The sequence below is a fragment of the Tiliqua scincoides genome, chromosome 2, assembly GCF_035046505.1.
Source record: "Tiliqua scincoides isolate rTilSci1 chromosome 2, rTilSci1.hap2, whole genome shotgun sequence".
Lineage (NCBI taxonomy): Eukaryota > Metazoa > Chordata > Lepidosauria > Squamata > Scincidae > Tiliqua > Tiliqua scincoides.
The window spans coordinates 132,773,637-132,799,128 of record NC_089822.1 but is presented as its reverse complement, the minus strand read 5'-3'; the positions used below and the strand labels follow the sequence as shown (position 1 = coordinate 132,799,128).

At 43.8% G+C, this 25,492-nt stretch overlaps 1 protein-coding gene across 1 annotated transcript; it reads right to left on the bottom strand.

The window, feature by feature from the left end:
* Positions 1 to 4,728: 4,728 nt before the first annotated feature.
* PTGES3 (prostaglandin E synthase 3) lies at positions 4,729 to 24,933 on the bottom strand. Its single transcript, XM_066614900.1, has 8 exons — positions 24,796 to 24,933; positions 10,658 to 10,771; positions 10,473 to 10,542; positions 8,597 to 8,695; positions 7,494 to 7,583; positions 7,258 to 7,320; positions 6,494 to 6,518; positions 4,729 to 5,876 (listed from the first exon to the last, which is right to left on the bottom strand). Coding segments are annotated over exons 1-8 (483 nt in total). The 5' UTR covers positions 24,798 to 24,933; the 3' UTR covers positions 4,729 to 5,856.
* Positions 24,934 to 25,492: the final 559 nt, after the last annotated feature.

Below are 25,492 nucleotides of genomic sequence, written 5' to 3'. Positions count from 1 at the left end.
AGCAGCTGAAAATCAAGGCAAAAAAAAATCAATTGTAGAAAGTATCAGCGCATTTCCCCTACCTACATCCCCTAGGTACTTTTGTAAGTATTAAAGTGTTTTATCTTACCCCTGCATTCACCCCAACTAAATGAACTGCAGCAAGATTTCTCAAACTGTGGGTTGCAGGTCCCTTGAGGGGAGTGGCCAAGCAATGATGGCAGCTATTGCACTGCTGCAACCAAGGGATTTTCTTATACACCTGAGGAGATAGCACTGGTCATGTGGGAGGGTAGCAGCCCACTCTTCAGGCCTCCACTGCTTAGAAAGGCTCCTTGATCCAATTGTTAATTTGGAAGTGGGTTGTGATAGGATCAAGGAACCTTCCTGAGCAGCAGGGAGGCCTGCAGTGGGGGCTGTAAGCCCTCCCAATGGCCTGTACTACATCCCCCCCATGTTACAAAACCTCTTGGTCATGGCATGTTCACTGCTGTGGTGGCCCCACCCACCACAAATACTTACAGGGCTCCCAACTTCCGTGCAGAAGTTTGAGAACCACTGAACTACAGTACATTACATTCCTCAAGCTGGAAAGTAATCTTTCATAGTCTACTGCAGCAATTTGACATTTTTCTCTCTTGGTCACTGACAAGGCACCTAAATTTTCAGGGCACACCATCAGTTTGACAGTTGACAAGGTACACTGCACTGGAATGTGTAGAAAGAATTCCTATACATAGAAAACTAGGATATCATGAAGATGGCTGAATTAGAACCAGCCTGACAGTTTCTGATCAGAAGAGATTTTTGAATTTCTTGTATTGAAGTCAAACATTGTCAATCAGCACTTGCTTGATGTGCACAGATTGCCCCCTAGTGGTTTTCAATGTGGATTCAGTTTAAAAATACATTTTGACAATCCATACTTCTATAACAGGGGTCTCTAAACTTTTCAGCCAAAGGGCCGCCTCAAATATTTTGCATGGCGTCGAGGGCTGGAAAAAAAAATATAAAATTTAAATAAATATATTAGCGATGGAACTTAGATGAATGACTGAAATGAATGAATGGGCTCAAATGTCCAGGATTTCTCCAAGCACCAACACAGTCCAAGAAATAAAGCACACACACTTAAATGGACCGCCAATCCCACACCCCACAAACACAACTCTGGTTGTGTTTGGTCAAGTGGGCCAGAGGCTGTCAGGGGATCAGAGACTGGCCGCGGGCCAGATAGAGACTCTCTGTGGGCCCAATCTGACCCCAGGACCAGGGTTTAGAGACCCCTGTTGTATAACAAGATTTGCAACACAGCTCAGACAGATCCCATCACTGAAGACAGATTTTCACAAGCTTTGTATATGGCATTGAGGACATTCCCATTAAATATAAGCATACTCGGTAAACGTTTGTCTTCATGAAGTACTGGCATGAATTCAAGTTGTTCTTCAACTGGTTCAATTCATGTTGGGATTTCCAAGGAATTATGAAAAGGTAAAAACCAAATGGGAAAGAACAATTCTTCTTGACTTGCACTCTCAGTGAGTTATTCTCTACCTGTGTGACTAGTACAAGTACATGTACAGAGCCTGCCTTACCACATCTCTTCCTGATAGTTAAAAGAGCTTGGATTAGAACCAGAAGGAGCTTAGCTGGGACTAAGTACAACCAGTGACACTCTCTCCAGCCCCTTGCTGGTTCTGTTCAGTCTTATTTTCTTTGTTTAGTCCTTTCTATGAAATGTGGGGATGAATATTTGTAAATAAATTGCTATATAAGGATTGAATTCTCTCCCATTCCCACTAGAAAAAGCAAGAACTAGAAAAGCAAGAACTGTGTAATGAAAATTATTGCAAACAAGCAAGATCCTCAAAGCAGCAGTGACAAAGTTTCTGGCAAGTAGTATTGGCAACCTTCAGTCTCGAAAGACTATGGTATCGCGCTCTGAAAGGTGGTTCTGGCACAGCATCTAGTGTGGCTGAAAAGGCCAATCCGGGAGTGACAATCCCTTCCACACCGGGAGCAAGTGCAGTCTGTCCCTGGTCTGTCTCCCTGGCTATGGGCCTTCCTTCTTTGCCTCTTAGCCTCAGACTGTTGGCAAAGTGTCTCTTCAAACTGGGAAAGGCCATGCTGCACAGCCTGCCTCCAAGCGGGCCGCTCAGAGGCCAGGGTTTCCCACTTGTTGAGGTCCATCCCTAAGGCCTTCAGATCCCTCTTGCAGATGTCCTTGTATCGCAGCTGTGGTCTACCTGTAGGGCGCTTTCCTTGCACGAGTTCTCCATAGAGGAGATCCTTTGGGATCCGGCCATCATCCATTCTCACGACATGACCAAGCCAACGCAGGCGTCTCTGTTTCAGCAGTGAATACATGCTAGGGATTCCAGCACGTTCCAGGACTGTGTTGTTTGGAACTTTGTCCTGCCAGGTGATGCCGAGGATGCGTCGGAGGCAGCGCATGTGGAAAGCGCTCAGTTTCCTCTCCTGTTGTGAGCGAAGAGTCCATGACTCGCTGCAGTACAGAAGTGTACTCAGGACGCAAGCTCTGTAGACCTGGATCTTGGTATGTTCCGTCAGCTTCTTGTTGGACCAGACTCTCTTTGTGAGTCTGGAAAACGTGGTAGCTGCTTTACCGATGCGCTTGTTTAGCTCGGTATCGAGAGAATGTGTGTCGGAGATCGTTGAGCCAAGGTACACAAAGTCATGGACAACCTCCAGTTCATGCTCAGAGATTGTAATGCAGGGAGGTGAGTCCACATCCTGAACCATGACCTGTGTTTTCTTCAGGCTGATTGCCAGTCCAAAATCTTGGCAGGCCTTGCTAAAACGATCCATGAGCTGCTGGAGATCTTTGGCAGAGTGGGTAGTGACAGCTGCATCGTCGGCAAAGAGGAAGTCACGCAGACATTTCAGCTGGACTTTGGATTTTGCTCTCAGTCTGGAGAGGTTGAAGAGCTTTCCGTCTGATCTGGTCCGGAGATAGATGCCTTCTGTTGCAGTTCCAAAGGCCTGCTTCAGCAGGACAGCGAAGAAAATCCCAAACAAGGTTGGTGCAAGAACACAGCCCTGCTTCACTCCGCTTTGGATGTCAAAAGGGTCTGATGTGGAGCCATCGAAGACAACTTACTTCTGGCAAGTAAGGTAGGATTATAGCCGAAGTTTTACTGAACACAATGGATTTATTTCTAAGAAAAACACCATTTTCAAACACTTCTAGTTACATATAGATTATAGCAAGGGTGCTCAAACTGCAGCTCATGAGCTACATGCAGCTCTGACATATAATGTATGGCTCTTGGAAATATGCTGGCTGAGCTCCTTTTTGCATCACAATGAATATAAAAGGTAGATAAATTTTCAAGCTTTATAATTGTTTACCAAGTATAAACTGGGAATCCACTGAAAATACATGTTTAATGTCCAGGTTGAGTAAATATATATATTAAAATTTAAATGTTTCTTAAATACTGCGGCTCTTAGCTAATAAATGGGGAGAGTGAAACTGAATGGAGATGTCTGAACCACCAATTCTCAGCTACTATTTTGCTTCATCCACAGATCTCTATAACCCATGGCATGCTCCTTCATTTGTTCCCATGTTACTTTCCTTCTTTTCCCACTCATGTTCTTTTCCACCTTCAGACTAGTTTTGCTGAGTAGTCCCTCAACATTTTCTCCTTACACCACCAAGACTTTCACTCACTTCTATACATCAGTCAAGATGTCTCAGATGCAACTTGCAATGTTGCATGACCTACCTGCCAGAGGCTGGAACAGTTGGCAACAGCTCCTTCATGAACTCAGAAGCAAAGCAATGCAAGTGAACTTCTACGCCACCTTTCATGGGCTTAGATAGTCCTCAGAGGTTTCCACAACGTGTGGGGAAGGGCAAAATAGCAGGGATTCTTACGGTTGCAGATTGTCTCACAGAGCTTCCCTCATGCAGACCTGGGCTATCCCCCAAGTGCCAAATTTGGTTCTGGAAGGTTTTGCATCTTTTAAAAGAATCTTTTAACTGCAAGAAACATGACTAGCTGAGATTACTCAAGCACATCTGCCCAGCCCATCAGTTTTGCAGTGTTGAAACCTAGCTGAAATTGATAGTTCAGAATTATAGAAAAGCTCAATATCAACAAGTGACAAAAAATTTTGTTCTGAGCTTTTTCAGGTAAACTTTTTAACACTGAGGTCTTTAGCTAGAAGCAATGTCACAAAAAGAAATTAGCCACAACCTTGGTCTTTGGAGGAGTTCATTCTGTCCAGAGACTGAGGGACAAGACACTTTTGCCAAGGTGACCATCTACCCCTGGACATAACCTTCACTTTCTACATGCAAGTGACTACATGCAATCTGCTTGCTACCTGAAAGAAATATGGTCTTTTTGTTTCTGTAAAGGCTTAACCTAGGCAGATCATGATTACAGTAGTCAACAAGTAAGAAATTAGTGTCAAATGCAAATATTTTATAAAACATTTCCGCTACCCTAAAGTAGCATTATTCCCAGATCAATCTTCATGACATGCAAAAGCAAGAACTGCAATTTGAGGACAATGGAAACTGTAGCTAAAATATGGGGCACTTGTGCACTTGAAGGCTCATGTAAGATTTGGGGTATTGAACAGCAGCATCTTCTGTGTCTTTATCAAGGGACAATTCTGTAAACTCTTTGAATGCCCACTCCCCAGCCACACACAGTCAGCTACAGAAATTTTCAGAAAGCATTTCAGAGGTCAAATGCAGAAGCTCAAAGATTTAAAGGAGGATAAAACTTTTTTTTATTTTAGTCAGATCACAACACTTTTCTTTAAACTTATCCGCGTACCCACAGCTTACAGATCCTTTTTCGTTTAAGATTTTTGGGGCAATATTACAACTTTCCTCCTTCAAACAGATGAATAATCCCATACTATTATTTCAACTAGAAATAAAAGTTTCCATTCCAACAAATAGTAAGAATACATGAAGTTACAGCCAGCCAGACAGTTGACAGCCATGGGTCTTCAACAGTTTATTAGAAATAATGCAGACATTAAAAAATCCCCACTGCTCTGAACACAAATTGAGGTTTTCAGGCTTATCATAAGCTGGTCAAAAAGAAAAAAACCAAGAAGATCCAATAGTGTATTAACATTTTGTCACTCGCTTTCATACCAACAGTGCAAATACAATTTGGTCTAAATGTACAGATTGACAAGCAACAACGTACAGACTCTTTTACTCCTCCATATTAAGAGATGCAAGAGCTTTGAGGATCAAACAACCAAATGTGCAGGCTTCACCCATTTTAAGTTTTAAGGGGTTGCTAGTTTTAGCTAGGATATCTTTAACACTAACTAGTGATTAAATACAAGGTGAAGAGCATTAAACATTAGTGGAACACACCCTAAAGACACCCCTAGAGGTACAGTATGTTACCAGTTTAGTTTTGAAAGCCAATTAAAACATTGCTTCAGCCAGTTCTGTTCCAGGTACAAAATCTGAAACTTTAAATTATCTGCAGTCCACAACGTGAGGGGGAAAGCAGGGATTTACTACTTCATGTACATTGAGAGTTTTCCCATTGTAATATGATGAGGCAAAGAGGTGCTGTAAACCCTTTTATTGCAACTGTTTTGTATCGATTGCCTATACCTCAATTTTTTAATTATTTTTGGAAGTCTGGAAAAACATTCATGCATAACTTTATTGCCTCACATAGCTTAAGACTGCCCTGAACAATGGTACGCACCAATCATCAGTGAAGCTGCTTAAAACAGGTTGAAGATGAGTTTTAAAGGATGCATTTTCTGCCTTTAGAGCTATCAACTCAGGAATTCTTATCTCAATTATGAAATGTTGTGATGAAGTTTTCTCCCTAAACCCCCAAAGATGTCAGTTTCTTATTCCAGGTCTGGCATTTCTGAAATAATAAAAATGAACATATTGATTATAGCAACAGGATTACTACTGCACTATTAGTAAAGAAAAACTGGGAACAACCCATCTAACTACAAAAACTACAGTTGCTTCTACCACTAGAAGTGCAGTGATGCTGTGCAGAACACAGGGTCCGTGCACCAGTATGTACCCCTTAGAGCAGCACACTCCAAATTACAACCTGCAGGCCAGATCTGGTGCACTGAAAAGTCATTCCTCATCTCTTTGTCTCTTATCTCCCCAGAACCTTGAGGTGGGCAGCCACCTCCACTGCCTTTCACCCCAGCAGACTCTGTGCCTAGATTTCTGGGCAAACAGAGTCAGGCTCTGGGGAGATCAGAGGCGAGTCAAGAGTTGTTTAGCCCCCTTGTGATCTACCCATAAGTTAGAAAAAGTATCGCTTCTCTCGTGGGACAAAATCATTCTACTCTCCACCAACCAAGTAGTATCCACCACCAAGTGGCTGGTTAGTAAGCCCTTGACCTTCTCTGCTTATCATGCAATCAGCAATGAGGCATAACTCCATAAGTATTCATGAGTGTTTTGCTTAACTTTACCTACAATATATGGCAAATGCATGCAAAACAATAATTAACTTACTTTCATCGTCGCTATCTGGCGAATCCTAAAGCAAAGAGATAGTGATTAGCAAATAAGCCAGTTTCTGAAGCACATTGAAGCATGGACTATTTGGTCATGAGTAACAGAACTGCATGCGCCCCCACCCCAAATTTCCCTGGCCCCACCACAGAGTAGACACATTAAATCCTGGCTTGTTAAAGATCATGGTTCTACAGCAAATGAGAAGCTAAGGACTGATTTAACTATGAGTTACAAGCCAGAATATGAAACCACAGGATAAAGTGGGTTTTACATCCTGACCTATAAATCCTTGTTAAATCACAGTTCTTGTATTTGCACAAGCTGCAGACTCATCATTTAACAAGTCAGGATGTTCAGCAGTACATCGGTCAAGGAAGAAGAGGAAGCATGCAGGCTTGGCTCACATTTCCATCCAATAAAGCATGGTTTATGGTTTATAAATAAATCCAGGCCGGATTATGATTTGAAGATACACTGTGCCTGACCTGAGCAGCTTACTCCCAGTGTAGGCAAACACAGGTGGGCTCGAGTGGGCTCTTACACTCAAAGCAGGAGTTTAAGAGACCGACTGCTCAAGCTCAAACTTTATAGGCAACTGTGCTCAAGGTATTAGCTCTGTCTCACCAGATGGCCATGTAAAACAGAGTCTATGAATCAATCTTCTAATCATGATAGAGGAAGAGTCATCTTCAGTATACAGCAAATATGGACATCAGCAACAACAATACTTAAGAGTTAAGTATTAAGCAGGAACTACTTACATCATCTGCTCCATCTACTTCTGGCAAATCTACATCTTCATCGCCACCCATGTTGTTCATCATCTAGATTAAAAGGAAAAATCTTCAGTGAAGATTTGTCATTTTGTTTTGAACTCAAGCAAGTAAGAAGCAGTAAGGGTTCTTTTCATACAAAGTATTAAACTTCAGCATGGTGAAGCTTAATGTCTGATAATAATTATTCCAAAACAATATCAACTGCTGATTATTCCACTTACTTCAGAAAAACGATCAAAATTGGACATATCTTCATCTGAATCATCTTCCCAATCCTTCCAGTTGTTAAAGTCCACACTGAGCCAATTGAGCTGTGCAAACACAGAAAAATGTGTAAGTTAGGGAAAGTTTTAGGAGGTTTAAAGAACAGGAAAAGGTTAGAAGCTTTAAACCAGAAAAATGGTTTTTCAGTTGTGGAAAGGATTTTCATTCTTAGGGAAGCTGACTGTACACTGTTCTGAAAATCACAATGAAGTGCGAGTTTGATCAATTTTAATTCTATCAATTATGGACTAGATTCTTAGACTCTGGGGCAGGATGCAAAGTTCCAGGGAGGCTATGCTCAGGATAGAAACATTCCACCTCCGGTTTCCCAAAATAACAAACGTGGATAAATAAATGTCTACCAGTTTGGAAAAAACACAGAGATACCCAAGAACTGGAAATTAATTTCTGCATTATTTGTGGACTCCCCAGGTACGCAGAACATTTAGTTTGTAAACTAGACACAAACATTTAAACATACAGTCTAACAAGTTCCAGTGCTCAGTGGCTTCTAGGACCAATAAAACATCGATATGTCAACTAAAGAAGAAAAGGAGATGGGAACAGGGAACTGGTCTGCTTGAGCCCCCAATAGCTTATAGTAGATGGGAATTAAAGAGTCTGATGGGCATGCATGACGAAGTTAAGACTTCCTCCTGCAATTCATTGATACATTTTAAAGAGCAGAGCAGAGGAAAAATTTCAGAAAGGTGGGAAAAGATTCTCTTCTCCATCGATCCAAACATACCACAGGGTTTTAAGCTGTCTGGGATATGGAACAAGAGCACTCATTAGGAGCTGGGTGCATTGCAATGTTTTGTTGAGGGTCATCCCTTCCCCCCTTATCACCATTCAAGCTTCTCTAATAAGTCTCTTACAAGCACACCAAATCTACCAGGCTGCATGCATGTGACCACTTGTGAGAATTTCTGCATACTCATGTGCAGAACAAGTTGGTGGTGTTGCGGCCCCAGAAAGCAAATGAAGATCAGAACAGGGAATGAAGTTCAAGACATTAAAACACTGAAATACAGACTAGAGTAATGCAACACAGGTATACCTTTGCTCTCTCTTTTGTTAATCGTGGCCATGACTGGCCGGATTCCCCTTTTCGTAAACAGCATAAGACAGATCTGTCTGTTCTTTTATGCTTGGATTCCTGGAGAGTAAGAATAATTCTTTTTACACAGATACAAACATAGTTCTCAAACTGCAAATGAACAGGAACACCTGTGACTAGATTGTACTACTTCACATTGCAGGTGGGGGTACACAGCAAACTAAATGGTAGGGAAAAGAGTTGTAGTCTACCCTTCCTGCTAACATGCTTTTATTATGGCGAGATTATCATAATGGATTGAGTCAAACTTCCATGGTGAAGTGATACAATTAAGAAACAGACTTAACACCTCATTTGTTTGCAGCTTTCAAGAACTAAGCTTAATCTATATTCAGGAGTCTGGAGTTCCTACAAGAGCACTGATCTTTATGCCAATTGCCTATATTAATTCCAATATAGGATCCAAGTATTCTAATGTAGGATCCAAATATTAAAACTGTTTTAAGCATGGCAAAAATATGCATGTATGATAAACTTTGCAATTCTGCTTCCACAGCATAAACTGTATGTGTTCAAGGCACCTACCAGTATAAACTTCAACTATTGAGCACAATCAAGCATGTCTACCCACATTATAGCTTTCTAACAAAGCCATGTTTTCAAAATATTAAGCTATTACAGTGGCGCACCACTGGTCATGACCCACCAGCTCATGTAAAGTTTCTCCTGTCCCTTTAAGGCAGGAGTGCCCAAACCCCGGCCCTGGGGCCACTTGCAGCCCTCCAGGGCTCCCAATCCGGCCCTCAGGAAGGTCCCACTCACCAATGAGCCTCTGGCCCTCTGGAGACTTGCTGGAGCCCATGCTAGCCTGATGCAACTGCTATCAGCGTGACAGCCAACTGTTCAACCTCTTATGTGAGCTATGGGATGAGGGCTCCCTCCACTGCTTGCTGTTTCACATCTGTGATGCAGCAGAGGCAGCAAAGGAAAGGCTGGCCTTGCTTTGTGCAAGGCCTTTTATAGGCCTTGAGCGATTGCAAGAACTTCATTCATTCATATAAGTTCCACCCCTAATATATTCATGTATGTAACTTATTCAAATCTGAAATGTAAATTAATTCTTTTTTTCTCCAACACAGTGTCAGAGAGATGATGTGGCCCTCCTGCCAAAAAGTTTGGACACCCCTGATTTAAGGGGTAGGGGGAGGCAGTGACATGAGCCCCAGGATCACATCATTGGGGGGGGCAAAGGGCGGTTTTGTACTTACTAAGGGATGGCACAAGGTTCAGGAGTTGTGCAGAGCCCTGCGCAGCCCTCTGTAGGCTCCCTGAGTCTTAGAATATTGGGAAAAAAAGTGGCATCTTCCCTGGCATCTTTTTAGATTGTGAGCCCTTTTGGGACAGGGAGCCATTTAGTTATTTGATTTTTCTCTGTTAACCGCTTTGTGAACTTTTAGTTGAAAAGCGGTATATAAATACTGTTAATAATAATAAGTGGACACCACTTCCTGGTTGCAATCACAAAATCGCAAGTGGTTTCCAATCATTTTTCTCCAACATTCTAAGACACAGGAAGCCCTGCAGAATGTTGCGCAGGACTCCCCACAACTCCTGAACCTTGTGCCAGCTCTTAGCAATACAAACACCACCCCATTCCCCCTGAAGTGACACAATCCTGGGGATCACATCATTGCCCTCGCCTCCTCCCCCGCAGACTTACCTTGGGAGTTTTACTCCCAAGAACTTTGAGAACCACTGAGCTATTGCATTTATTGTCAGAACTTTAGAGGAGGTGGGGAAGTCATCTCTTATTAACTAGTTATGCTTATTAGCAATGCTCAATTAAGCACATAGTAGAGAAAGGAAGACAACTTACATTTGGATCAATAGAATTATAAAGATCAATTTCATTTAAATGCTTGAAGTTATCATTTCCTCCAAGACAACTGCAAGAAAAGAAAAATCCCCAATATTTATGCTTAACATTGTCTCAAAAAAGTACCAATTTAGTCAAACAAATACAATCTTTGCTCGTGGTTAGTATTCAGACGTTTCATTTACCTGAATGTAAGTTTGGCTTTCTCAAAATTTACATTAACATCTTTACTGTCTTCAACACAAAATTCAATAAAGACGTAGTCCCTTCGGTCGTACCACTTCGCAGAAGCAGGCTGCCTAGAAAGATAATTTGAGAGTTAGATAAAACACAATTCATTTAACACCTTGTTAAAGCAATACACGACAGTGCTAATGGCCTGATGCTCTTATTCCACTAACAAATGCTACTGCATTTATGTTTTTCCTACTCGTACATTTTTTGGCTGCATGTTTATGCATAGCAAAGAAAGTCTGCAACATGATTCAGAAGGCTTGAGAAATCCTAGGCGTGACAAGACATCTACAAGACTCATGAAGGCATCCAGAAGTGTGCCTGTTCCTAAGAATTTTGTTAGGTATATTTGTCTTGTAATTAATAATCCAGTTAGGTTGAAATAGGGATATTTCATAAGAATATCTGTCCAACATAATTTGTAGCTCTAAATATCTAGTTAAACTTCAATCAGTTGTCCAATATGATAATAGGCAGCTCTGGAATATGCACCATCCTGATTTTGTTCAACAGCTGAAAACACCTAGGTACAATCAGTATCGAAGATTAGCACTCCCCCCCCCCAATCATGTATAGTCTATTACTGGATTAACATTTTATCAATGTAGAAACAGCCAAGAATGGTCCTAAGGCCAAGATTAACTGTATTCAAACAATGACATGGTGGACATTTGAAAAAGCACACAGAAAGTTAATCCCTGCAGCAGCAAAGTCAGAGAAAAGAAAGCCTACATTTCAAACCTTGCTCTTAATGACATGCAAATAATCATCCTTTAGTTTTCTGCTTGAGAAATATACTCTGATAGATATTTAACTTTTCAAACCACAATCAGGACAGAACAATTCATACAGGAGCTTGAAAGCAAGTGTTGAATTCCTAGTTATAGGAACCCAGTGCTTATTTGAAGTTCTAGATGTAGCTGATGGCAATCAGCACCAGGTCTAGGTAGATAGGACAGTCTTACAATGGCAAAAGAAACCACAGACAGAACGCTCTGCACTGCCTTCATAAGGCATAAGAAATTCTCCCCAACCCTGGGAATGGGGCTTGCTTCCAGCACTGGATCTCCCAAAGTCCTCCTTAGGAGGAAGAAACCAAGTAAGTATATGTTGGGGCAGGGGGATTGCAGCAATGCTATCTCCAGGATCACACTGCTGTCTGGGAGATCCTGGAGGTCTAGGGAGCCCTCTGCATGGCTCCCCAAGCCTCTGTAAGTGTGAAAAAGAAAAAGAGCAGATTTTCATCATTAAACCAGAAGTCCCATTTTTTCTTTTTTTCCCACTCTTGCAATGGCTTGTGGAGCCCTGCGGAGGGCTCCCCAGACCCCCTGGACCTACCAGTACTCTAGCACTGGCTGAAGGCAAGTAGAAAAAACCCCTCCCGTCCCCGCCAGCAGCAGGATCCTGGGAACTGTGTTGCTGTCTTACCCCCTCCTTGCCCCTTAAAAGGGAAGAGGTAAGGGCTTACCTGGTTGGTGGGTCACAACCCACCAGTTTGGAAATCACTGTTCTAAGGCAAAGATGATAATGTCAAGGCAATAAAAGTAATCAGACTCAAGAAACAGGACGCAACACATAAGATTTTGTACAGTTCATGCAGGTTCACACTTATATATTTATAAAACAATTACTAAATAACATTAAGACATGGACAATCTTTGCCATGCCCCCTAACATTAAAAGAGTTGAGTGTTCCACTGTTCAATACGGAGGGAAAAAAGTCAGAATGTTAGAATGCTACCAAGCACATTTTTAGATGGAACACACACCATTTTATAATAAAACTATATGCCTAGGCATGCTACTGTTTCTAGTACTGAAAATTCCAGTGTCTAGTTAATTGTGTCCAAATCTAAAAAATTAGGAATATTTAAATTTAACTAACAAGTTCAAAGTACTTAAATATAAAAAGTTCAAAGTGGTTTACATAGCTAAACAAGTAGTTTCCTGTCCGTAAAGGGCTCAAAATGCAACAGAAACCAGTGAATAGCTGCTGGAGAAGATGCTATGCTGAGTAAATAGGGGCAGTTACTCTCACCCTGCTAAATATAGATCACTTAATATATACAGTGGTGCCTCGCAAGACGAAATTAATTCGTTCCGCAAGTCGTTTCGTATTGTGAACATTTTCATCTTGCGAAGCGCGGTTTCCCATAGGAATGCATTGAAATTTAATTAATGCGTTCTTATGGGCAAAAAAACACAGAACAAAGTCAAATTTGGTTTACAAAGTGTTTATTAAGTGCTCTTTAAAGGCATACATACTGTACAAAGAATTTCAAAAATTTCAAGCACAAAACTTCAACTTTTTAATTTTAAAAATTCGTCTTGCGAAGCACGGCCATAGAAAATTCGTCTTGCGAGTCACCAGAAAAAAATTGCAAAAACGCTTTCGTCTTGCGAGTTTTTCGGTGTGCGAGGCATTAGTCTTGCGAGGCACCACTGTATATAAATTTATATCACTTAAAAATCCTTTTGCCCAGTAGGAAGTTTACCACAGGTTTCTTAAAAAAGTTTGCAGTGTCATATGAACAAGACCTGTATTTCCAATATCTCCCATAATGTTGCTTCCATCTAGTGCTCTTCACCCTGAGTGCAACAGACAACCACTGCAGCCAAGGAGATAAGTCTATTTGGGTTACTTCAGGTGAATCAGCACCATCACCTGTCTTGAACAATGTCCCCTATAGCACTGCTTCAAACAGCACTCTGTTTTGCAGGAATATATCCCCTGTATTATGAAGACATTTCTGTGTTAGTGTGATGTTCCAATTTCTACTTTTTTGCTTTTACTAATCTTGTAGTGCTATACATATCTGCCAGTTGAGTCACTTTCTTTTACTAGTTCTAACACCAAAAAAAAATTCATGGCAAACTATACCACATTAGCTAGGAAACAGCACTGAACATTTTTCAGCTGCTGCTGTCTAATCACGTATGTGTACACACACACGTACACAGAGAGAGAGAGAGAGAGAGAGAGCGAGCGCGCAGAATTGCTTCCTTCCTGACTATTCTCCATCTCATATTAGTGGTATGTTTGGAATACAAATCCAAATGGGTTTCTAATGCTTGCATCAGTATCCCACAAGCACCGCAATCCCAAAAGTGAGAGGGGAACTTAAACCCTGCCATGATCCATTCTTGCCCAGAACTTCCCTACTGCTCTACCTTTCTCTTGCTGCTTCAGTAGTGGAGGAAGGGAAGGAGAGCTCTCTCTTCTTAGTATCCAACATGCTGGTATGGTTGCATGCCAAACACAAAAAGCACTGAAATTTTTTTTCTTGCCTATTGACCCATGAAATCACAGCAGTGAACCACGCATTAGAAAGGGGGGAGAGGACAGAGTAGATAGGTAGGTGGGCAAGGTTCAGACCATGTCACTCAATGACATCATTAGGAGACTGTCAGGATCAAAAATAGGCTGGAAATACCCCCCCCCCAGTTTTCTGAATCTGGGGTATAGTTAATTTCCCTTCCACCCACCTCCCCAAGTCCAATTTCTGAATCTGACAAGGTGGTGTTTGCCCATCATTGTGTTATGTCTACTTCCCTTCTTAAGCACACTAGGAGGTTCCTATCCAAGAAAAACACAAGACCATAGGTCCAACTCATATACACCCAAGCAGGATGCCACTGCGCTTGTGACAACTCCATACTGACATGCATGAACTACCCTACTATGAAGGCAACAACCCTCAGAAGAGGTACCTCTACGAAATCACAACAATTGTGGTGGTAGTCCCAGACCACTCTATGGTGAACTCACACAGCCTCTGACTTTGTAGGAACCAGGATACAGTGTTTATGGCTGAACCATAGCACATATTCTGAACATTCAAGAGCAAGCAGCAAGAACCCAAAATGTCACAAATTTGTTACATGCTAACAAGCTCTGCCCAACAGAACACTTATGTTGCAGCACTCTCAATTTTTGTTGCCATGGTCTTGACATAAACAAGACAAATGCAGCATGTTAACTGCTACAGTCAATCCAGTGACTATTAGAAAGAATTTAACCATCTGCAGATACAGAGGGTTCACATGGGTGCCTCTGGAGCCCCCATGCAATGACTTACCTGGAGCCTTTGGAGGCCTTTCCTGGGTTGCGCTGGGCCAGCAACCCATTCTATTGGCCTCTTAATGGAGACATCTCCAACCCAGGAGACATCTCCAAAAGGCTCTAGGCAAGTACACTAGTTCCTTAGTATCTGCAGAGGAGTCCTTCGCGGACTCACCACAGATACTGGCGTATTTGTTAACCACGTTTTAAAAAGTCAAAAAGTGAAAAGCATTTCTTACCTTAGCACCATAAGCCATGCCTGCTGCAAGACAATCTCTGGAACTCCCAGAAGCCAGTTCCAGATCATGCCTAGGCCTGAAATCCCCTCCCTTGGCCCTGGTATGCCTCAGAAGGAATAGCGTAACTGTTTTTCAAACGCTTCTGTGATGCATTCTGGGGCATGTCAGGATCAAGGGTTGCGGGCCTTTGCATAACTCAGAAGTGGCTTCTGGAAACACCAGAGATTATCCCCCACCATCCACAGATGGTCAAATCTGCAGATGGTGAAGGACTACTGTAATCGCGCAAGCTTCAACATCCATGGAATTCCTTATCCATTGGAAGGAAGGGGGCTGAACCCACACCTCCATGGATAATTAGGGCCCAGTGTATATTCACACTTTGGAGGTAAAGACTGGCACTAATGGGCCAACAGGTTTTAAGAGAAAGTTGTCTGGCATTACTGATGTGGAGGAAACCCAGAGTTTCTCAGAACACCATCCAATTTCACTGTCTTATGTGAACATTGTTCCATACATTCAAATGATATAAAAATGCAATTCTGTTTCCAGTTAACTGAAGATACTAAGCCCATTTCTGTAGTAGCAGTCCCACTTATGAGCAAGCCAGGTGACAGACCATTATGAGCTGTTCTGGTTCAGACTTGACAATCATTGTAGAGCACGCCTTGAATGCTAAGAGGGCATAAACAAAGGAATGCCTTTGGCTTGTACCCCAACTCAGAAGCAACTTTTTGGGCAGGGACCCAGAGGAGTCAGTAGGGTGTGTGTCACCCGGCGTGAAAGCTCACCGAGTCACCCCCATGTTGGACCTCCTCCCGTACTAGACCATACAGAATTACAAAATCATACACACAGCCTAAATGCAATGGCATCACTAGAGTTGGTGTAACCCCCATTAACTTTATTTAAAGATGTTAACAGTACCGGTCACCCAACAAATCAGTAACTAACAAAAAACCAGTGGTCAATTTGATGACACTCTGTCACCCAGGGACTTACCCTGGGCAGTGATCCACAGCGGGGAAGGAGGAGGACAAAGGAGGGCGAGCTGAAGGAGGGGGAGCCCAGCCCCAGGGAACCCTCAGGGGAATGCCCTGGGAAGACAAGAAGCCAGCCAGAGAGGGTAAGGCTCCTGGGCCATCACTACAGCCAGCCTACTCACCCATTGGGCAGGGCAGGGGTCTCCCCAGAGACATGGCAGCCCAGGTGCAGCTACCCCTTTTAACAGGTAGGGTGGGGCCTGCAGGAGGAAGACCTGAGATCTCATGAGATCTCAGGCCCAGGCAGGACCAGGAAGAGGCAGGGCTAGAAGGGCTGCCCAGGAGGATAAGAGGAGATCAGGCAGCCAAAGGGGGAGGAAGCACCTTCCTGAGCTCCAGGAGGGAGGAGACAGAGAAGACAAAAGAGAGGAGGAAGGCCGGGCCTCTTGCAGCTTGGAGGCAGACACAGTCGGGAGGCAGCCACAGGCCAGCGACTACAGCTCAGAGAGGGGAGAGTCTCCCCAGGGCTATGGGAGAACCCCAACAGCAGAGGATCCCAAGAGCACATCTAGACTGACCCCACTTACCTGGAGGGAGGACTATTCCCCATCTGGCTGGACAAGGAAACTTGAGACCTCTAGGTTAGAAACTACCTGGGAGATCGAGAAGGGAAGGAGAACGCAATCCCGACCCCTCTCGTTCCAAGGAGACTGCCCTGGCGTATGGACCTTCCAGCGGGGAGCACAACATACCCAGCACAACTCATGGTGAGGATTGCTGGAGAGGGGACCCATGGGGTAACTGGCCCCCTTTTGAGGGATTGTTATGGACTTTTGACACTGTACGGGGAATGCCCCGGGGGTTCCTGTGAGGAAACAGGGCCCCTCAGATGAAAAACCACAACTAAAGTAAAAAAAAGATCAACAAACCCCTTTTTGCAGCAACCCGTTCTTCGCGCCAGTCAGGGAGAAACTGGGCAGGCCTGGACTGCACAGTAGGCACAGTACCCCTTGACCCCGCCCCAAGATGGATGTCACACACTCACACAACTGAATAAGAGTTCTAGTATTGGCTGAAATACATGGAAATGAGAGCTGACTCATACCTTATTGATTCCCTGCTGGGTCATAATTATACCTCACTGGCTTTTGGAACAATCTCATTGGTCAGTTTTGATTTAAGGAAATCCACTCTGTTACATAAGGCAGTTGTTTACCTTTTCTGATTATTTGATTATAACTTTTGATAGAATACACATATTTCAACATCGTTGCTTCATTGCATTCTATATTAACTTACCCAATGAATAATATATAGCATGGTATATTAAAAAATACCAAGATTTTAACCATTTTGGCCAACAGTGGTGTTTCTCACACCCACCCACCCCAGAGCATGTCACCCAGTGCAGTCCATACACCTGCAGCAATGCCACTGAAAGAACACACAAATTCACTCACCAGGTTGCTGGAATGAGTGCCCCAAGCCCTTCAGCACAGATCATACTGCTCCCCTTCCCAAGTTCACTTCCACCACAGTTTTTCAGAAAAAACAGCAAAGTTTCTCTTGACTGCTTCTTTTGTCATATCCCAGTGCAAATGAGAGAAATGCTCCACACATACTGGAAGCCTTGGGGAGGAGACAAAGTTTGTGATAACTACGAACAATTACAAGCTAGTAATCCCAGTCAAGATCTGTGCAGCACATACCCTTTCTCAGAAAATAGACAGGAGACAGAAGAGAGGAGTCTCACAGCACTGTTACAGCAGTATGAAAAAAGAACACCACCCACTACAGATATTGCTTTCCTCTCCCATTGGCCAGTAAGCATTCTGACTTACCGGGGGATGAGGTAGTAAGACAGCAGCTGCAGTCATTCATTTTATTTGCTGGGTAGTGTTATAGGCAATGTCTAGTCAGGCTCATGTCCAAGAAGGTCCCTGTGAATGTAGCTGCTTTCTACTCAGTCTGCCATGGTTTATCAGATCACAGGGCAACAGTGGTTCATCCTTCTTGCCAGGTACCATCCTAAAATTCTGCGATTCCCTACTCCCAGTGCAATGTTGGCAGCTAGGACATCCAGGAATTATAAAATGCTTAAAGATATCACTTCCAGTCTTCAGAAGGTGCCATGACTATTTGGCCTACTGCATGAAATAAACTCATTTAGCCCTGGTCAAGCCAATGGCTCAGCTCAGACACTATGTGTTGTGTGAAGCCAAAACGTGAAGACTAAAATGTCACTGACTTACACACCATGCCTCTCTCAACACCCCTGATTTGCTAGTTTGTGTCTGAACCAGAGTTAGTACTAGATCAGATTATTCCAAACCATCACTTGGAAATTCATTCATACTATAATAGGAAGACAATCTAGGCCAACAATAAACACAGGGAGATCTAATTCAGATATAACAGAAAAGCCTAGTTATGAGCCATAGATTGGAAGGGGAAAACACATGTCCAAGACAAAATGGGGCAGAGTGTAAGGAGGTATGCCATATTCCATTTGAATGGAATTGGTCTGAACTACATTAATGTTAGAGTTCTATAGGCTAGTTTCCTTAATAACATCACATTTCCCAACATTTACAGTTAGATTTGAGTATTTTTCTCTCATTGTTAATGCCAGAAAGACATGAAACTCATTAAGAGCGTCCTATTTTCAGGCTGTTGCTCAGCATAAACATTTCTGACAGCACAATGTGGCAGCAGCTAATGACTTCATTTGCTCTCAAGTTGAGGACTCTGATTAATATACAAGTTCTACATGAAGGTACTGCTATTTTGATTCACCTAAAACATGTGAGAAATTTCACTTTTCTACAGTCAAATTTTCTGGACTTTTCTGCTGGCTATTCAGTCAGCATGTAGTGGGAATATATGGTTTGTGAAGGTCAGCCCTAGCCCAACTCTTCTGATGATACAATCATATAGAGATAATCAGAAATCAAAAAGCACTTTTCTATACACTTGGAATAATTGTTAAGCAACAAATTAAGCTGAAGAACTGCTAATAAGCAGCCTTTTCTGGCAACAATGGCTCAGTTTGCATGCAAGTTTGCAATTGCTGTTAGTCTGCATATAGTGGCAAAGCATGGTTTGGCTATTAATACCTGAAACTTGCATGCTCCCTTTATATGCTCCAAATCCCTTTTCTCACTTCCCCTGTGTTCAAAACATTTTGCATGCAAAACAGGCTGGCAGCCCACTTCCAAATTGTGGTATCCAGCATGTACAAACCATAGTCCGCTACGGTTTGACCAAATAGATGAGCCTGACAAATATGAGCACAGGAGCCTAAACAGCCAAACTATACTTTGCCATTATAAGTGCACCAAACCACTATTAGCAAGACTGCTACATCTAGTTGTTAAACCTTTCTAGACCAGTGGTTCCCAAACATTTTTTGGCTGGTGACTCCCTTGATCTAGTGGGCCATTCATCATGGCTCCCCATTACGTCAACAATCCTACACACTGTATAGGGTAATAGGTTTTTCGTGATGATTCCACAGCTCCCCTGGCTGGTTTCCAGAGCTTCCCAGGGAGCCATGGCTTACAATTTGGAAACCACTGCTCTAGATCAGGGGTGTCCAAAGTTTTGGGCAGGAGGGCCACATCATCTCTCTGACACTGTGTCGGGGGCTGGGGGGAAAATTAATTTACATTTAAAATTTGAATAAATTTGCATAAGTTTACATAAATGAATATATTAAAGATGAACTTGTATGAATGAATGAAGGTCTTCCAATAGCTCAAGGTCTATAAAAGGCCTTGCACAAAGCAAGGCAGGTCTTTCCTTTGCTGCTGCTACTGCATCACAGACGTAAAACAAGCAGTGGAGAGAGCCCTCATCCCACAGCTCACATGAGAGGTCAAACAATCGCCCTCACACTGAGAGCAGTTGCGTCGGGCCAGTGTGGGTGCCAACAAATCTCCGGAGGGCCAGAGGCTCATTGGAGACTAGGAGCTCCCTGAGGGCCGCATTGAGAGGCCTCGATGGCCGCAAGTGGCCCCAGGGCCAGGGTTTGGGCACCCCTGCTCTAGATCACTTGAACATCTTAGGTCAAGAAGGGCAAGATTAGCAGCTATTTGTTCAAGGTCACTAAACATGTTACAGTTGACACATCACCAGGCTTTTGGTACCTCCAAATATATTCATGGTGCTTCAAGAAGGAGTTGTGAAAAATTAAGCACAACTAAACTTGCAAAGCAAAAAAAGCAACACTTTGTCATTCATATATTTCAGGCAACAGGAATATCTACTTCTCCCATTTATACTGATTTTACCTAAAGAACAATGTGCCATTAACTTTTTGAGCTTAATCCCTACCCTTATCAACCTACTCTCTTCATCTTGAGAGCCCCTCAATCCAGCAATATGCTTTACAGGTAAATGTAAAAAGTTGTATGAAAGTTGCCTGATGCTGCAATGACACATTTGTGGGTTTGGGGCATAATGCAATATTAGCATTCGAAGAGAAACAGAACATGACATTCATATTCTTTGGAAACCACACATAGGAAAATATGAAAGAAGATCTCCACAACAGGAGATCTTGCCAAACAAGTTTGGGATGATGGGTCTAGTGGAGAAACAATCACCATCACAAATTCAATATAGCTCAATGAGGATCTGTTGGGGGCATTCAACATTTGATTTTTTATCCCGCTTTGCTCCCAAAGGGCACCCAAAGCAGCTTACAACAAACACATACAGCTAAAAATACATATATCTAAAAATCAAGCTATAAAATGCAATTATCAAATACATGTAGGTATTAAAAAAATAACCAGTAGCAATCAATCACAGACATAATGTAAGAACATGACCACATAAAATAATAATAAAAGGACCAGTTGCTGTCAGGCATTAAAGGCTAAAATCAGAAGGCTTACAGAAAGAGAAATGCTTTAGACTTCACTGCAAAGTTTTTAAAGAGGGAGCAGTTCTTAAACCAAAGGGGAGATAATTCCATGAAAGAGGTGCCACTACCAAGAAGGCCCTACTTACTATAAGCTGCCACCCTCCTAACCTCTAAGTGACAACATACCTAAAAGAGCTTTCTCTGATGAACAGAAAGGACAGAGCAAATTATACCAGAGAAGCAGTCTCTCAAATACACTGGCCCTAAGCTGTAAAGGTCAAGATGAAGATCCTGAATTGCTCCTGGAGGAAAATGAACAGCCAGTAAAGCAGCCATCATCAGCATATGGTACAATCAGTTTTGTTGCAAGTTGTTTCATTTAAAGCAGTGTTCTTCAACTTTTGGGTCAGGACCCCAATAGGGTCATGAATCCTCAGTTGTGGGGTCACAGCAACTTACAGAAATGAAAAAGGTTGAAGACCACTGGACTAGAACATCAACAGGTAAAGGAGGAGGGATATGGTGCATCCCTTCACATACCAGGAAGGGACTGTGTCCCAATCCTGCTCAGGTTCTTAGCAATTGTGCTAAAATAGCTTTCACCAGTGCCAGGCTTCATGGTACTGCTCTCTCTTTTTTCTGCTCTCTCTAACAGTAATATTTGGCTACAGTGAACAACACTGGGAGGGCATTATGCGAGTGTGGAGTGGGCAGATAGGCTCAATGGAGAAGGGAGGGACTGACAGTGGGATCCCCAGTCTCATACTTTATATATAGGAGACATGGCATGAAAAAATATTGAAGATCACTGGCTTAAAGTTGCCATTTCCAATAACCCATCAACAACTTTTAAGTGAGGACTTGCTTTATTCTTAGTAAAGGAAGAAATACGGACATCACAAAGTCTGAACAATATTGACTGATGTTTATGACATAATCTCACCCTGACAAAATTAAAATTACTATATCGCCTGAAGATGTTAGCAGATCCTGTATTAACAAGCGTTCTAGGCCTCTTTAGCCAGGTGTATTTCCATCTTAGAGTAGTGAACAGAGATTTCTTTTCCCTTGTCTTCAAAACACAAAGTACAAACTCAATCCATTTAAAACTTACTGTAATGTCATTGTTAACACAGCAAATAGTCTTCCAGGTAGTCCCAGATTTTAATTTTAACAACTCAGCCCGTGTTAGTACCAACAAAAGAATCTCACACTCTTTATTCATGTGGTTTACACTCATGTGGCTTTCTCCCATGCTCTTAAGCCCAGTATGGAATGCATGCCAAGTGTAAATGGAGGAGTCCTTACTATCACTTTCACTATTTCTCAACTGAAACACCTCCCACAATATGTACAGACTCATTCTTTTCAACTTTTCAACTCCTTTTACTTCTGTCTCCTGCCTTCCATCCACCCACCCACTTCCCACGTGTACATTTCAAAATCAGCCTCAGACCAAGGCACCCTACCCAACTTTACTTCTAACTGTATTAGTTCACAGTCTTATTACAACATTTCAACCCATGCCTATTAAGCACCATTTCATTCAGCCGCCAGTTTCTGTAAGGGTAAGTCTCGCCTCACGAACCTTATAGAATTCTTTGAAAAGGTCAATAGGCATGTGGATTTGGGAGAACCCGTGGACATTATATATCTGGACTTTCAGAAGGCGTTTGACATGGTCCCTCACCAAAGGCTACTGAAAAAACTCCACAGTCAGGGAATTAGAGGACAGGTCCTCTCCTGGACTGAGAACTGGTTGGAGGCCAGGAAGCAGAGAGTGGGTGTCAATGGGCAATTTTCACTATGGAGAGAGGTGAAAAGCGGTGTGCCCCAAGGATCTGTCCTGGGACCGGTGCTTTTCAACCTCTTCATAAATGACCTGGAGACAGGGTTGAGCAGTGAAGTGGCTAAGTTTGCAGACGACACCAAACTTTTCCGAGTGGTGAAGACCAGAAGTGATTGTGAGGAGCTCCAGAAGGATCTCTCCAGACTGGCAGAATGGGCAGCAAAATGGCAGATGCGCTTCAATGTCAGTAAGTGTAAAGTCATGCACATTGGGGCAAAAAATCAAAACTTTAGATATAGGCTGATGGGTTCTGAGCTGTCTGTGACAGATCAGGAGAGAGATCTTAGGGTGGTGGTGGACAGGTCGATGAAAGTGTCGACCCAATGTGCGGCGGCAGTGAAGAAGGCCAATTCTATGCTTGGGATCATTAGGAAGGGTATTGAGAATAAAACGGCTAGTATTATAATGCCGTTGTACAAATCTATGGTAAGGCCACACCTGGAGTATTGTGTCCAGTTCTGGTCGCCGCATCTCAAAAAAGACATAGTGGAAATGGAAAAGGTGCGAAAGAGAGCGACTGAGATGATTACGGGGCTAGGGCACCTTCCTTATGAGGAAAGGCTACGGCGTTTGGGCCTCTTCAGCCTAGAAAAGAGACTCCTGAGGGGGGACATGATTGAGACATACAAAATTATGCAGGGGATGGACAGAGTGGATAGGGAGATGCTCTTTACACTCTCACATAATACCAGAACCAGGGGACATCCACTAAAATTGAGTGTTGGGCGGGTTAGGACAGACAAAAGAAAATATTTCTTTACTCAGCGTGTGGTCGGTCTGTGGAACTCCTTGCCACAGGATGTGGTGATGGCGTCTGATCTGGATGCCTTTAAAAGGGGATTGAACAAGTTTCTGGAGGAAAAATCCATTACGGGGTACAAGCCATGATGTGTATGCGCAACCTCCTGATTTTAGAAATGGGTTATGTCAGAATGCCAGATGCAAGGGAGGGCACCAGGATGAGGTCTCTTGTTATCTGGTGTGCTCCCTGGGGCATTTGGTGGGCTGCTGTGAGATACAGGAAGCTGGACTAGATGGGCCTATGGCCTGATCCAGTGGGGCTGTTCTTATGTTCAGTTTCATGTGCTGTGCTATTTCCCCCCCTTTTTTTGTCCAACGTTACTTTTCTTCCATTTCCACCTCCCCATCTCCTGAGCCCCCCAAAGTGCTTAGACCACCTTCCTAAATTGAAGATCAACTTCCAGCTTCTCCCACCCACCCCTTACACAGCCAACCATTTTCCTCCAGGTAAAATCTAGTACATGCTTTTGTTCTCCAGACTGAGTAGTACAACACAACACCACCACGACCACCCGGTTTATCTGTTCCCTGGACTTTTAACACCTTGATCTTGGGTGCTCACTGGGTGCCATTTAGCCATTCAGTGATTAACAAGCAAAGGGATCATGCCATGAGTCTGTTTAGGCACGTCACCTTCTGATGGGGGAAGCCTCCCCCCCCCCGTAAATTTGTGTGTGTGTGTGGGGGGGGCTTCTCTTAAGTTACTAAATAGTGAGGAATACACAATCTGCACCTGCTCAGGGGTGCAGCTAGCCTTTCTCTACATGCTGCAGCCTAGGTTTTTACAGACTTAAAGGGCTGCAGCTTCCTATCCTATCCACACTTCCCTGAGCGTAAGCACCACTGACTATAATGGGACTTCTGAGTAGACAGGAATAGGATTGGGCTCAGGCTACCACCCTATCCACACTTTCCTGGGAATAAGCCCCACTGACCAAAATGGGACTTACTTCTCAGTAGACATGCAGAGGCTTAGGCCCTGAGGCTATAATCCCGTCCACACTTTCCTGGGAGTAAGTCCCATTGACTCTGATGGGGCTTACTACTGAGTAAACAGGCATAGGCTGGGGTTCTAAGAGGCATCGGGGCACAAGCTGAAGCCCCACAGCGCTCTGCCCATAAGCCACGCGCCTCGCTGTCCCCATACCTCCATCTTCCCCGAGAGGAGGCAGCCTCTGCTCCCCCCGCCACCGCGACCTCTTCGGGGTCGGGAAGAGACGGCGAGCCTCTCGGCGACCCACCGCGGGCCCACCAGCCGCCCAGCCCGCCCCACCTCACACTCACATGGCGAACGGCGTTGGCGGCGGCGGCACCTCGGCTCCTGCTCCTCCTCTCTCCCGCTCCTTGGCTCCAAAGGGCTCAGCCAGGAAGCGGAGGCGGGACCGGAGAGCGCTGGGCAAGGGCGACGGCGAGGCGGCGGCTCCGGCTCCTTGTCAGAGCTCAAAGGCTCAGGCCTGCTACCCACAAGGCACCGCGCGCGCTCTCCTCGCTCCAGCAACGGCGGCTTCTAAGTGCCTGGTGACGCAGCAAAATACCCCCCTCTTCTCCTCACTCGCCTCCACGAGAGCCCAGCTACTGCTAAGGCGCATGCGCGCCGCTTGCCGCCACCCTAACCGCTTCTCCACTCTCAACGGCGCGCCTACTAAGGCCACCCGTGTGCGCACGCGCGGGAACCTCTGTCCCAACGCCTGCTCCCTGCGCGCATGCGCCTTGCTGCCCTTCGCGCACGTTCTCGCGCCCTCAAATCTTGCGGGGCTCCTCCTCCCGAGCACCGCCCCCTTCCACCCGCCACTTTAACCTAGAGGTTAACGCATGCGCAGTGGCGGCTTTCGCGCATGTTCTAGCTTTCTCTAGACTTTCCCTAACGTTCCATCCTGGAACGCATGCGCCCAGGCGGAGGGTTGCAACTGAGTCAACTCCCAAGCCCAGGCTCTTGTCAGGTTGCAGGGTAATGAATTGCCTGCTAGTTCTGCATTCATGC

Excerpts from the sequence above, each read along its gene's own strand:
- PTGES3 (XM_066614900.1), bottom strand. Across the intron at positions 8,696-10,472 it reads ATAATTCTATTGATCCAAAT|GAATCCAAGCATAAAAGAAC; the intron begins GTAAGTTGTCTT and ends CTTACTCTCCAG. Across the intron at positions 5,877-6,493 it reads GCCAGATAGCGACGATGAAA|AAATGCCAGACCTGGAATAA; the intron begins GTAAGTTAATTA and ends TTATTATTTCAG.